At 35.2% G+C, this 15249-nt stretch overlaps 1 protein-coding gene across 1 annotated transcript in view; it reads left to right on the top strand.

Annotated features, from left to right (window-relative positions):
• Positions 1 to 15249, top strand: part of DOCK2 (dedicator of cytokinesis 2) — a 204163-nt gene that overhangs the window by 152659 nt on the left and 36255 nt on the right. Inside the window, exons 31-33 of the mRNA XM_075766092.1 lie at positions 4161 to 4261; positions 4359 to 4417; positions 6651 to 6799. Of these exons, the coding sequence (XP_075622207.1) occupies positions 4161 to 4261; positions 4359 to 4417; positions 6651 to 6799 (309 nt within the window). The remainder of the gene's footprint in view (positions 1 to 4160; positions 4262 to 4358; positions 4418 to 6650; positions 6800 to 15249) is intronic.

Genomic DNA, 15249 nt, shown 5'->3' with positions numbered 1-15249 from the left:
GTGCCTTGTTTTAGAGGTTTGGGATGTTTTCCAACATAGGAATGGTAGATGGCTGGAGTAGAAGCTATCTGCGAGTATTTTACTTAAGTTTCATCATTAAACAAGAAGCATATGACAAAACCAAGGAGAGAATGGGATTATGACATGAAAATCTTTACAGACTAAAAGTGAACAAACCAAACTTTTGCTGGTTTATATAATGTGCTGTGTTTCTTCAAAGCTTCTGTAAACTTACTTTCATTAACCTGAAAATTTTCTACCCTTGTTCTGTCCTTTTGAAGTACATAACAATGCAAAGAAATTTTGGCAGAGGTCCCAAGGGATTTTCCTAATTCTTTACTTTGAGATCCTTAATATTCTCTCTTCCACCTCAAAGTAAACACTTCACCTGTCATGAACCAGTCTGCATACCATAGGAATAATCCCTAAATATTGTGCTTGTAACTTCCAGAATTTATGAGTTGTAACTCTGAAAATGATATTTGTTAAGACTCCACTTAAACAGAATGCAATGCTTGCTTTACTTAATTTTTAATGTTTATCAGTTAGTGAGTTATTCTGAATTTTAGCCTTCACATTCCGCTTACGCCTCTGTTGAGCAATTCATATTTTTCTAGTATGATGTTCTAAAAGACAATGCAGAATAATTTTCATGAATGCTGGCTCAGAATTTTGAGACTGCATGTTGCGGCTGTGTGTGCTATCTTTTCTTCCTGTGGAGATTAATGAAAAAGTTAATATTCTGCCCTCTCCTCAATCAAATATATATATATATTTTAATTTTTAATTTTCTTTGAGCAGCACTTATTTGGAAATTTTTTGCATATCCTTCTAATCAAAACATGGAAATCTAAAGTAATCTATCTTCTCAGGAGCATCTAAGAAGTCATGATAAAATTTCAGTATCTGTGCTTGATCCAATTAAGCAATTTAGTTAAAACACAAGTTGTTATTCATTTATTTAAAATTGTTTGTACTCTAAAGGCTCACAAAAATAGTAACAAATAGATATTTCTTTTAAATTATTTAGGTTTAAGTGATGAAGAAATGTATTCCTTTATGCGAAAGAGAACATTACTGGGGTAAAATCACATATTGACAATGCCATATATCCTGGAAATCAAGGGATCATTTCTTAGAAATGTTATTGAAAGGTTCAAAAAGGTTATTTCTAGCTAACCTAGGTCAATAGCTGTGGTAACTACACATAGTTTGCAATCACGCATACATGCAGAAAGTTTATAAGTGCCATTTTCCTACAAAATCAAAATAATCAACCCAGTATCTATCTGGAATGTGTCATGTGTGCTGGTCTCAAGGGGCTGAGCTTGCTTTTATGTTTCAGCTTTTATTTCCAGAAAAAAAAAAAAATTAAACAAAACTGTCATCTTGTCTGTTAGGTTTTATGAAATGCTAGAGTACGTTTAGTATCTGCAATAATGTGTCAGAAATTCCAAAGTCTTCCAAAGACTTCATGTTTCTCCTACATTATCAAACAGGATTGAACAAAGCTGTCTGTAAAGAAAACAATGGCTAGAATGTAGGCATTAGTGCAAGAGAGGCATTGATTTCAAAGGCTGCATGAAGGAGGCGGCAGCAGTGTTCACTTTTGGTACTTAACCTGAAAAATCATCCAGTTCTCCTCTTCTTTGTGAGATGGCTAGACATTTCTTACTAAATTAGTTCTACGTTTTCCAATAGGGCAGCTGTCACATTTTCTAGGGGAAAGGCACCTCATCTTTTCTGAATAAAATGGAATGAGACATCCTTTTAAATTCACTTGGCCCTGATGATAGAGAAACCCCCTCACCACGATCAGCCAACACGTTTTGAAGTGTTAAAACATAGTAAGCCAGGCTGGACCGTTACTGTCAGGTGTTGCATCTCAGCAGGAGTTTGCAATGAATAATTGGTAACTAATTACAGAGAAGGGTCACCTCACAGCTCTAGCTTTGTCTCCCAGTACTCTGTCCCTAGCTGACAACTTGGCCCTGGAGTTCATGTCAACAAGCAGCAAAGCGTGCGTATTGCGCAAATCAGAGTATGAGAGCTCTGGTCCTCTGCTGTCACTGTCCTACTTCACTTCAGCCCTACTCGTGCTAGATAACGGGATGTTCAAATGCAAAACGTCTTGGTTTAAGAAAAAATGAAACAGGTCTCATAAGTGTATTTTTTTGCATTTAAAAAATCTGCTTCTATTGGCTTTTGCCATTTTTTACTTTGAGAGACGCTACTTTGCCTCGCAGTGTTTTAAAGTTAGTTTTGGTACTTAAAAGCTTGCAAGTCCTTATCTTGACTATGCTATTGAAATGCAAAGGATCATATTTTTTTCAGCCATCATAGGGTATTCTGAGGATGAAAGAAAATGTGTTTTTATAAGTAAGGATATTGAGTCTTTAGGGTGTGTCTCTGGCAAAGGTGGCATTCAACTAGGAATTAAGTGAATAAATAGACCATTAACTGTAGTAATAAAGTTTCATTCTTCTCCCCATAATCTACAACAATTTGAGAAACTTTCCATTTTACTGGTGTAATTGGCATATGCAAAATATATTCCCTGCACATCAATAAATACAGCTTCTCAAGGGACTGAAACTCTAAATTGGTCAAATGAATCTTTTAAAATCTTTGGTAAGGGAGGAAAAAAGGACTTTCAGGGCATAAATAACATTTATCCTGGGGAAAAATGCTCTGAATTAGTATGTACTATTAGTATACTATCAAAAATTAGATATGATCATAATTCAAATATTTGTATTACAGGGGGGAAAAAAGCTCCTGCCTTACTAGTGCTTATATTCAAATGTAGTTTTTAATAAGGCTGTGATTGGTTTGGGTGAATTCAGAGCATCTTTGAATGCTGTAAATATGTAACAGATTAATAACTGTCTCCAGTGAAATGCTACTTGAGTCTGTGGATCTGCACCAGGGATAACTATGTTCTCTGGACTGTAAATACTTAGACAGAAACAGCCCTCCTATGGGCTTTTAAATAAGCAAGTCTGCTAAGGAGAGCTTTAGTTGGGCCTCGAAGGGAGGAATAAATCAAAGGCAGGATCATCTTCACGTTATAGAGAACGTTTGAGAATTTTATTTATTATAGGAAAGGTCTCTAATTTTGTGTATGGTTTTGTGTGTTGGTATCTACTTTTCCTGGATATTTGTGGACAAGAGAGTTTTCCAGGTTATAAAGGACAGAGGTCACTTAAGTTTTTGGTGAAACATTCTATTTCTAGGCTGCTTAGTGGGGGTTCCCAATCCAGGGTTGTATTTCAGCATACAAAATTAAGAGCTCTAATAATGTTCTATGTTTTGTTTCCATCCTTTAAATTGCCACTGAATACGTTTCCTATTGCCTTTGTACCGTCTCACTGATACCTACCACGCATATTTTTAGATGCAGCTACATTTTTAAAAGAAGTGTTTAAAGCCATTGCTGACTGCTTAGAAGCTTCTGAAAATAGTATTTACTTCCTTGAATTTGTGTTTCCTAGTGAAGTTTCTTTTTTCCCTTTTCATCTCTAGCATGTGAGAGAAGTACTTCATTTGGATTGTCTGGAGAACAAGAAGTTTGCTTTCAGAAACAAAGGGTTGTACACTGAAAATATAAGGGGTTTTCTTCTAGTTCAAGTACATGACTCGGTAAAATCGGAGTTATTTAGGGATGTATTTTGTCCTTATTTCATGTAGGGAGCTCTTAACAAAATCTAGTGGAATTTCACACAAATCCTTGTTGAATTTGAATCCAGAGAGAAGACAGTAGATGCCTTTTGAAGTAGTTCTCAAATACAGTGTAATTACACTGGATGCCTTAAGCTCTGAGTTGTTAAGATTCACTGGCAGGTAATGTATCTCGCTAGTCCTGCTATGGTTCATGGTTTAATGTTGGTAGCTAATGAATCTCATTATGAATCTTTTTTTAGCAATATTTATTCTGCTGCTGTGTTATTAAGAGCAAATGTGTAGTAGTGGTTATTAAAATTCATCTTTCTTACTTTTCTGCTAATTGCGTAATACTAATGATGTACATCTTCACATAATATAAAAATCTCATATTGCTTGCATCATTTGGTTTCATAAATTATTCAGCATTATGCTTAGTTTAATATTATTCCTGCTTTTCTCAAAACTATTATAATTTCCTTTTATTCAATTTACAGCTGTGGAACAACTATTTTCATTTGGCTGTGGCTTTTATTACCCAAGATTCACTACAGCTAGAAAACTTTTCTCATGCAAAATACAACAAAATCCAGAGCAAGTAAGCAAAAATGTATACTTCAGCTTACGTGTTTAATTTTGTAGTAAAATGATGATAGTTAATGATAAAGATACTTTTCATATTTCTTTTTTTCTAGATATGGAGATATGAGACGTTTAATTGGCTTTGCTATCCGTGACATGTGGTACAAACTTGGTGAGTAGGCAAATGAACTTAATTGCAACTGAAGCATGTTGCTTGTTTCATTGAAAAACATCTGACATGAAGTGCTTTTGTAAATATTTCTGCTATTTGAACTTAAAATACGTTTTCACTCTGGTGATTAAACTTGGAACTGACATGAGATACTGTTTGACTACTGCCTATTTTTTTTATTTCTAAGAGAACTCACAAACTTCTCTCAGCTTTCAAAGATGGCTGAAATCAGATTTCAGAAACCTTATTTTGCTGAAATTGAGAACCAGATAAATTTTCCCTGAGAAGCTCACTGCTCAGTCTGAATCTACAGTTCCAGAAATCAGTAGGCTCAGCTTTGGAATCTGTTTGGATTAAAATTCCAAAATGTTTTTACATTTGTTATACAGCCATGTTCTGCTACTGCTCCTTTGAGAGTTCATCATGGGGGCAACAATAATGTATTGTTCTATGAAAATATGTATTATAGAGGTTATTTGAAATATACAATGATGAGACCTATGATTATACTTTGAAATGCAAGCTGAATGTCAAATTTCAGACAGTTAATCATGAAAAGACTAGATTTCATCAGTGTAATAACAGAGAGAGGACAGAGGAAAAGCCTTTTACAGCCATTCCGTCAGTTTAAAGTGATTGGTTGGGAGTGAATGTGAAGGCAGAATTTATTCTGAACTAAATACCAAGTAGTCACAAGCAGAATATGAAGAATGTGAAGAACTGCATAACAACTCAATTTATTGATCTCGAGGTTCTGCTAAGCAAAGTAAATGTGTACAGATGAACCAGGTTTTTATGGTCTGTTCATGATGTGAGTTGATTGCAGAATTTTCAATTTAAATTTTTAGGCAATTTTTTAAAAAGTTGTTATTTCAATTAGACTTTGCAGGAAAGTTTCTGTTGATGGAAAGATGTTATTTCTTTCTGTGGGCTGATGAAGTCTCCAGTTTATGATTTGCACCAAATAGGCAATAACCCGATAATTAAGCTATTTTGTAGGATATTGAAGATGGTTTTTGTGATTGATTTTGAAGATGAACTTGAGCCTTAGCTTCTCTGAGGTGTGGAAGGATACATCTTCCTTTTCTCTTTCAATGAATGTTTTGTTACTTACGCAAAAATTCCAGCAAGGCATTGTCAAGATGTACTGAGGGAAAAACTCACTCAGGAGAGTGAAGATTTTGAGGTGAATGGATAGCTACATAATACAGGAATTTCTGTGGTTTTCCAAAATTACAGACTTAAAAGGTCTAATACATACAGATAATGGAAGTTATTCAGTCCTTCTAAGATTCTTTTCAATCTTATTGACGTTGCTGATTCAACTAGGATTAGTAATGATCTTGATCAACGTGAGTGGAAGAAAAAATTATGTTGCATAAAACTGTTGAAGTTGTACTTCAGTTATGCTTGGAGTTACGTTAGTGTGGCACCCATATGAGAGGAAAATCAGAATCAGATTATTTTTTAGTTATGGAACAAGTCTAGTCATATTTGTTCATAAGAATATTTTATCTCCTTACAAGCTTTAGGCAGTATTGACATTCTTACACAGGTCATTGTATTTTGATGGTGGTCTGCTCCACGTATCACGTTTTTCTTCCCAAGAAACAAGCAGCGATTGGAGAACATCTTGAACCTGGTTGAGGTTTTCTCAGATTTGGATGTTTGTTGGCAGCTGATGTAACAATTGTGCTACAAGATAATTTTGTGTGGTTTCAGGAGTTCTGCAGGCAGTGTTTTTATTATTGCTTGCAATGTTTGAGGCATTGGTTGGTTTGATTTAGTGGTTGCAATGTTTGATGTTATTAGAGATGAAAGCAAGTAATGCTTTTCTCTTTGATAAGCTAGAAAGGTTATACCATGTGATATTGCCGCGTGGCATGCTCTACTGATAGAATTTGGGTGATTCTTAGGGTTATTACTCCAAGTATTTAAAAGAAGATGTCAAAAGCTGAAAAACTGAAATGTTCACTTGCAAATGTCAACTCAGCTGGCGTACATGCTTATTTCTGGCACTGAATTCTGGCATCTTAGAAGGACACTATATCCATTAACATGCTTTCAGCTTTTCAGAAGGAATAGAGATGATGGCTAAGTTGTAAGACTACTAACAGAGACTAACACTGCTTTAAATGATTGCATATCCTAAATGTTTTCCTAAAAAAAAAACAACCACCTTTTTTTTTTTTCCCCTCTCCTCCCAAATATCCAATTTGCATTTCTGTTTCAGGTCAGAATAAAATTTGCTTTATTCCGGGGATGGTTGGACCCATCTTGGAAATGACTCTTATTCCAGAAGTTGAACTACGAAAAGCCACAATCCCAATTTTCTTTGACATGATGCTGTGTGAATATCAAAGGACAAGAGAATTTAGAAAGGTAATTAAAAATAGTCTGTGTGAAAAATCATTAATGTGGTCAGTTTATTTCTGGTAAATATTTGTTGTGTGGGCTTTACAGCTTACAGAAAGTAAAATCCCAAATATTAAGAACAAAAGGAAGAGCTCTCGTGCAAATGAGTGTAGGTTCGCCGGAATGATTTAGTTGGACTTAAGTAAAACTTTCGTTACAATGACAGCAATAAGACGCTAGAATAGGGGCCCAGAGAGGTTGCAGGATCTTTATTAAAATTTTCAAAATTTTACTGAAAAGGTTTCTGAGCTACAAGACATAATGTAGAAGTCAGCCTTCGGTTAAGTAGGGGGTAGAGTTAAAAGACCTTCTAGGTATCCTTTCTAATCTAAATTTTTCATGATACTCATGATACTCCTTCCTTGTGACATAGATATCGATAACCCAAAACTTCCAATTTTTAATACAGAATATCTGAAAGAAGCAGCAGTGCATAGTTAGTTAATTATTATCAGATTCCTCAGGAATCTTAACTTTTCTAAATATATATTGTGAGAAAAATAACCACTGTGAAGAACTGACATCCCTAAAATGTTTTCTACGGTAATTTTGAAAAGGATTTTTAAATCACAAGTATTAAATATTTTTGATTGATAGACTAGAAATAGGGATGGTGGGATAGGACATTTGGGAATGTAATCTATATCTCCTGCCACCGTTTGCTGTGTCTACCTGGGCAGTGAGTATGTGTCTGTTTCTTTTCTAGCTGACCTTTCCATTCTCTGCTATCTCTTGGGCATGGACTTACACTCCATGGACAGACCTTATGTGGACTTGCCTTATTCAGTGTTTGCACAGTGCCTTTCACAGTAAATTTTAGATTGGAGATTCAGGCTTTTTAGTTACACAAATAATTCATTCAGAACAATCTGTGTAATGGTAAGTGGCAAACAAAACCAATAATTTTAGACTTTCATAGGAAAGTAAATATAAATGCCCAGCTATGTTTAATACTTTAAATCATGTGGGGCATTTCTGTGTCAACTACATATGGAACAGGCAAGCAGATGGAATTTCCATTTTGGTCTGTGTTCCGCAGTGCAAAGCTTTTGGTTCAAGGCCAAGATTAAACCTGCTTTGCTTCTGTGCATCTGTTCCCTCCGTGTCCTAATAGTCCTGTATTTGCCTTCTTAAAAATGTTTTCATGCTCTTGGCTTCTACTTTGTCTCTTGGGAGAGATGTACAGATCTGTACAGACCAAAAATCCTGAAAACTCATCAGTCATACTGACCGATTAACAAGAACAGCAGCTTAGGAGTCTGGAAGATGCCAGACACTTAGGTGACCCTTAAATCGTTTCTTATGCTAATATAAATAAGTTTCAGGTGATATTTTTTGAGGGCTGAGGAACAAGGACGTTCATTTTATTGCAGCTTAAAAATAAGAGGTAATTTTTGTCAGATGGTACTAAAGCTATTTCATAATTGAGCAGTTGAGTCTCATTTGGTTTCTGATGTGCTGCTTGAGAAATTGTGATCACTTACTGGTCAAGAATTGTGGGTTTTATCTTCTCCTTTCTTATGGATGAGGTAATTGAGGTACATTTCTTAATCTTGCATCTGTAGGTTTGGTAATTCTGGGTTTTTTTAAAAAAAGTATTTTTAAAGGAAAGGCACACTAAGTTTTATTACTTACAGTGGTTACCATCTTAATTGGAAAAGGCAAAGAAATAATATGAATGGAAAAATACTTGATAAACACATATACTTTTGCTAGTGGACAGTTTTCATATACAAATTGGCATTTACTATTATAAAGGCTTAGTATAAAATTTTGAGAATCATAACATGTTATTTCAAGACTATCTTTGGCACTCAGAAGCATAGATAGACATTGAATTACAACAAAATTTTGCTGAACTTTAAAAATAATTAAAATTTTAATTAAAAATAATTAAAATAATTAAATTCTAATGAGGGGGGGAAGCACAAACAGACGTCTTTACTAGTTGAGTCAGTAGCAGCACTGGAACTAGAGCTTGTCTGGTATCTGCCACATTATTAAATAAACTTTACCAAAAAGATAAATTTCATTAACTTGATGTCATACTGTGCTGAGACATCTGTGTGGCAGTGCTCTGTTCTGGGTGGACATACATGTTACGTTGGTGCTAGCTCAAGAGGCCGCATCCTGCTTTATGCATACAATGTACGTGTGGTAAGGATATAAAGTTATTTAAATTTATCAAGCAGGAATTTTATTTTATTTAGCTATTTTTAGGAAATCAACTAATCTCAGAGAAAACAAAATTCCACCTCTGGTTATCTCAAGAATGACATACTATACATATATATATATTTAATGGAATGGAATGTGTACGTAGGTGTGTGGCATACTAAGGCATTTTCTTCACGATGCTTCCTTTTACTTTGCACTTATGACTTCCATTCACCCAGAAGAAATTTTATCTCTTATTAAAGATGTAGGGAGGAAGCCATTAATATCTACTAATTTTAGTCATCAAGACTCTGTCTATCATTAGCTCAGAGAGCTAAGGATCTTGGAAGGGCAATTTATCCAACTTACATTCAGAGTCTGTGGATAGAAGTATTCCTGCAAATATATCCCCTTCTCCTTCCCACATAAAGGGAAGCTAGTTGCCTATGTGTTGGACACATGATGTTAAAAGAATCTCACCCTCCAAATGTTGATAAGCCGTTTTTCCTCGAAAGATCAGGTTGTATATTTTATTAAGACTTCCCAAAGAAGGACACATCATCAAGCAACCTAGTACTATTTATTCTAACTGATAATCTCAGGCTAAAAGATAGAAAAGGCTTACTTAAAACAGAAGCCAAATATAAAAGATTAGCTCTTTGCAGACTAAATTAAAATATCATTGAAATAAACATGGATTCAGGTTACGTTGAGGATTTAACTTGGCTTAGGAAAGATTAATTCATCTGTGTTTATATTTTTGTTCAAATAAGTCATTCTGTTTCTGTTTAGTATTTTGAATTTAGTGTGTTTCATTGGTTCCACCAATTGCTGAAGCCATCTGGGGAAGTTTTCTATATTTGATTTCCTTCCTGACTATTGCTGGGCTGTGTCAGAAAATAGTGCTGACCGATGGTGTGCTCCTGGGCTTACATAGCTACGGGTATGGGTAGAGGATAGATGTTTATTCTTGGTGAACCTTTTGGAGTCTCGTATTTTTCTGAGCTAATAGCTGTAAAAGGTTACTAAAGAGTAAATACAGGTGTTCTCAGCAAGCTGCTCTGGCACATGTATTCATAATTGCTGCAAACACCCATATTTCTTACTCTCAGTTCTTGAAATTGTACTATGCATGAGGATTTCAGAAGGATGGGAGATCATCCCATTAGCAGAAACCAAGTTGGTATGGCTTGGTGCTTCAGACAGATCCATGTAGAAAAAAATGGAGCTGTTTTGTGGTTTGGTATTGAAGTGTGTTCAGAGATGTGGAGGTTTCTTGGATCTATTAGATAAGCAGGTGGTTTTAAAGCCAAATTGGTGCCAATGACAATTAGGCACACTCTGTTTAAGTTAGAGGAGAAATACCCTTTCAAGGGCTTAATTTTGGCACAGACATACAAAAACTTTATTGTCTATTTCTGCCAGCTATTTTATATATTTTGGTTCAAGTAACAAGTAACTGGCTTTTTTTTTTTTTTTTTTTTTTTTTTTAACCAGCTTGTTGAGAAACTGCAGGAAAGATGCTTAGGAAGACTTTTTTGTTCATATCCAGCATCTGTGAAATTATTGCTTCTTAGAGCAGTAATCAATTCTCTACCTGCTGAATAAGTACTAGGAAGGATTTAAGAGGTGGATGATTTTTAACTGGTGCTTGACTTGCACTATATTCACAGATTTCTGTCTTACTGCAGTAAGTCCACAGACTTCAGCTCTAGAAAAGGACTGGCTTGGATGTTTTTGCTTAATATTGCCCTGTCCTGAAACTGCCCTGTACATCTGTTACCCATGTTACTAATACACATATATACACTAATATACTACTAGACATACTACTTAAAGAAATTAATTCTGAGGCCTTTCAACTTCTTTCTTCAGCCTGGACCAGCCAGAGTAATTTTTCTTTTCTTTTTTCTGTTTCTCTATATTTCAATGATAGTTCTTTATTCTCTAGTATTGATATAGTACGTACTGTTCCACTGGCAATGTTTAATTTGTATTCTAATTACAGAGAAAGAGCTGATACTAGAGCAGCAAAACCTGCAAGTAACAGGGCAATAATTGTTCTGTATCACAGACTATTGGTACTCGTAACAAACTAAAATTCTTTGTGGCCTCTAAATTAAAAATAAGCTTCACTCTTATTTGACAGTTCTATCAAAAAATAATTAAGAAATAGTACTAATGTATTCACATTAGGCAATGACCTTTTATACGTAGGCATCTCACTGATAATCAAGAGCAATGTATTTTCTCAATTTTCCCCTCATCCAGGCAGCAGAACATTTAAACTATTCTATGTTCATGTAAAACAGTGCTATTCGTGTTTTCATGAACATTACTTTCCTACTCAGCTTAAAATATGCTATACTTGGTGCTGAGCTGGAAAAATCGCCTGTTTATGTCATAGTATAGTGCGTACACAACTTGTATCCAAGTTCTTGTGTATGCATTGACCCTCTGTGAAATGTTTAAATATTTCTGTTCGAAGCATATCTGTCTGGTGCTGCATTATAATCATACAAACAGTTTTGGCTTCTCATATTTACAACTGTGGGTTTGTTGTTCTGACTTGGTCTGAGAAATAAGTGGTTGAAATTGCTCCTTCCTCCCTGCCCCTTCTAGAGAAAAGAGGAGTGTATCTGCATTGCCCAATTGTCTGCACCTATTTTTTTTGCTTTTTGTGTGATTAATGTAGCAGTTAGGCTACTCAAAACACTGTTTCAAAGGTCCTTCAAAGAAGCAATGGCCCACTTCAGTCTTCTGTCTGAAGAGCGGTTTGCAGCATCGGGGTGATGCAGTAGATCTGGGGTTGGATGCATGGCTTCCTGTTCTCTTTGATGATTACGGGTTGAGTAATCCTGCTAGTTCTTCTGCCTCGGTATGGAATTGTACTCGCAGCTGTGAGACAGTGAAACCTGAGATATTCTACAGTATGTGGGTACTACATGGGTAGTGAGCATGTGACATCTGTCAATTATCTTAAAACTTTAAATTTGAATAGAATGTGGACATGGTTTGGATTTTTTAAGGTTGCTCTCAGGGATAGATCTAAGGATTTTTACATATTATGTAACTTGTTTAAATAGAGATTTTTACATATTATGTAGCTTATAAATCTGTTCTTTAAGAAGCTGTTTTAACATAATTGCACTTACTGATTTTAGGGGTGAAATCATTTGATTGGTTTATATTCTGGAATAACTTTGATCTTTTGACCTTTGCTGGTCCTGTGGCTAGCCAAATCTGGAGAAAAATGGGGAATGCTGGGCTTTGTTCTTGAAAAATTCTGAGTAATTTTTCTGGGTGGAGAGTTTTAATCATGACCTACTTCAAGGAAGTACATGTAGTAACATGTTTTCAGTTAGAATGTCATGTTCTCTACAACTGAAGGAATTGTCCCTTCCAAAACATGTCTGAAGATACGCATGACTTGCTTGGTGTTGTAAGGGGAAGAACTATTTTGTAACATGTAGCCGTGGCCTTGGCTTCTTCAGCTCAGGGCTGAACTTTTTGATGAGATATTTAAGTAAGGAAAAATATCTTGGATTGCAGTTAACTGTGGTAGTCCCACATATAAAATACTGTAGTAATTGTTTCTACCGTGAAAGGCTTGAAGTTCTCTGCCTGGATGATCTGGATCCCAACCTGCCAAAGCTCTCAGTTACACAGAAGCACTCCAGGGAGAAAATAAAATTACTCATATATTACACTTTGTGTGAAAGAAAAAGTTGAAAACTTGCTGTATTAGTACAGTAGTCCATTTTCTGTCATTTTTACCCTGCTTTCGATAATTATATCTATGTAAAGCAACAGAGCTTTATTTCAATGTAGATCTAGTTTTCTAATGCTTTTTCTCTGCCGCTTGATGGGTTAATGGCTTGTCTAGAACTTTGTGATAGACCTTTCCCACCTCTTCTTGAAAATACTGTGCCAAGGTTTCTTTTACCTTAAGCTAGATCTCACTAGGACACAAATTTTTCTTTAGCTCCTGGAAAATCTCTTTGGACTTGCTTCCTGCTTTTCTCCAATGTCTTGTCTGCACTTTTCTGCATGCTTCTCTCACTAGCACGTGTGCTTGCTCTCAGAGCGCGAGCAATATTTCAGTTTTAGTATGTCTCTAGCAGAGTCATAGGGCAATAGAAGAGACAATGTAAACAACCCTTTCCTTTCTGCCACCTCACCACTCTGTGTGTAACAATGTGCAACATTCAGTATTTCCATGAAATATTAGGAACAAAAAATGAAGATTAATTTTTTAACACCTGAGTAATTTATTCATAGGATACTCAAAGATTTTAGTAGAAATCTTGGGGGGAAGGGATTGATACATGTTATGACTGCATAATGAAGACATTGACAGCCACATTAGAAAACTTTAAAAAAAAGTGTTGGCATTAAAAACTTGTAATTCTCTAACTTTGCAGATTCTTTATAAATCTATAGCAAGTTACTTTCTCATATGATGATAGCTGAACATAAAACAATTAGTTGGATGAGAACAAAAACTACTATAGCTACACTAAGACTTTGAGATTGATGTATCCTGCCTCCTTTCAAAGGGCAGACCCAAATGAAAAGGAAGCTTATGGTATGTCCAGGCTTCGAGCAGTGCTAAAAGCCAGACATTGAATCAAGCTGATGAATCTTGGAATGCTTTTATAAATTTTAGGGGTCTCATAGAGCAAGCCAAAAAGAGATGTCAAAGAATGAAGAATCAAAATTATCAGGCAAGAGGCTTAGAAGCAATGAAGGTATTCAGTGAAGGCTAAGGACAGAACAAGGTCAAACTGACTTAGGTGCCCAAAGAGTATAAAAAGTATTCCCTTTGTACTTACAGCTAGGGACTGCTCATAGGAGAATGGCTCTGCCCTGACGGGGATTTCCATTGGTGTGAACTTGGTTTTCTGCTGAGTTTCCAACCTGCAGGTGCAAAAAGATACCTGCTTCTTCACAACATAATATTTGAAGTTTGGGGAAAATTATGGTAATGGGTTGTTTGCCTTTTAGTGCAGCATTTTAATATTAGTATTTATTTCTGATAAGCTTATTGAATTCAATTTTCTGCCATGCATTACTTTTATATTACATTGATTTTAGTTTTCTGTTTTCTAAGATCGATATATCAGGTTATTTTAAAGCACTTTATTTTTTGAACACTTCATTTTTTTAATTATTTCAGATCATGTCTGAAGGACAACTCTATTGTTGTCTTAATACTCCCAGTAACTGTTGTCCTAGTACGCCCAGTAATCTGATTCAAAATGCCTGGGTCTACACTGGACAATATTAATGGGGGTATATTTTCCTTGGAACACTCTCCCAGTAAATTTCCAACTGACTTAAGTTACTACTTTTTTTTTTTTTTTTTTAATTTTCCACTGGTATTTTTCATTTTATATTGAGGAAAAAAAAACCAACACAAAAAGGCCTCATCTTTTGTATTTCTGTTACGAGTATGATACATAAATATCAACTATTTGAGGACATTTTTCTAACATGCAAATCTTAATGCTTTAAGGTGCTTGGAAAGGGAGGGAAAAACTCCACAAGGCTATTCATGTGTTATAGTTTCCATGGTTTTAATTTCCCAGACCTGAATGCAGTCTGCATAATATATGGTAAAGACACTGCAAACTAATTACAAATTCCAATCTTAACATGTTAGATTGGAGTAACCCTTTCAAAATGATAAAGCAATTTCCTGTGTATGATGTAGTGCAAGGGCTTAGGCATGACAAATTACAATTGTATATTTGTATCGCAATAGCACAATAACATTTTTAAAGAGTCTTTATAAAATTAACATATGATCTTGTAAAGTGCTGGGTTAAAATGCAGTCTAGTGTGTACTTCCATTTTCTTTAAGAGGTAATGGTATATTACTATGGTATATTAACGATATATTACCTAGAAATTCTCCAGAAACGTTGCTGGAGTTTATTACACTTTAAAGATGTCAAGCTATTGTCATTGACAATTTGCATGCATATTTGTAATAACAATTTTGCACGTTAGCATTAGTTTCCCAGAGAACTTTTTCTTTACCTGTGTGACAAACTTTGAAAATATCTTTTTCTAAATACTGGGGGATATTGTTCCCTTGGTTAATTATGTAAAACTACGTGAAGAGTATACAAGAGATTGTTACAGGGTGTAACAGCAGCGGCAAGTAAATAATATAGGTAACATCTTCAGATATCCAGCTTCGAGAAATTTATTATAGGAATGGCTGAGCCCAATAATTAGGTTGAAGTTTCAAG

This window comes from Balearica regulorum, chromosome 14 (assembly GCF_011004875.1).
Source record: "Balearica regulorum gibbericeps isolate bBalReg1 chromosome 14, bBalReg1.pri, whole genome shotgun sequence".
NCBI lineage: Eukaryota > Metazoa > Chordata > Aves > Gruiformes > Gruidae > Balearica > Balearica regulorum.
This window is presented reverse-complemented; position numbering and strand designations above follow the sequence as displayed.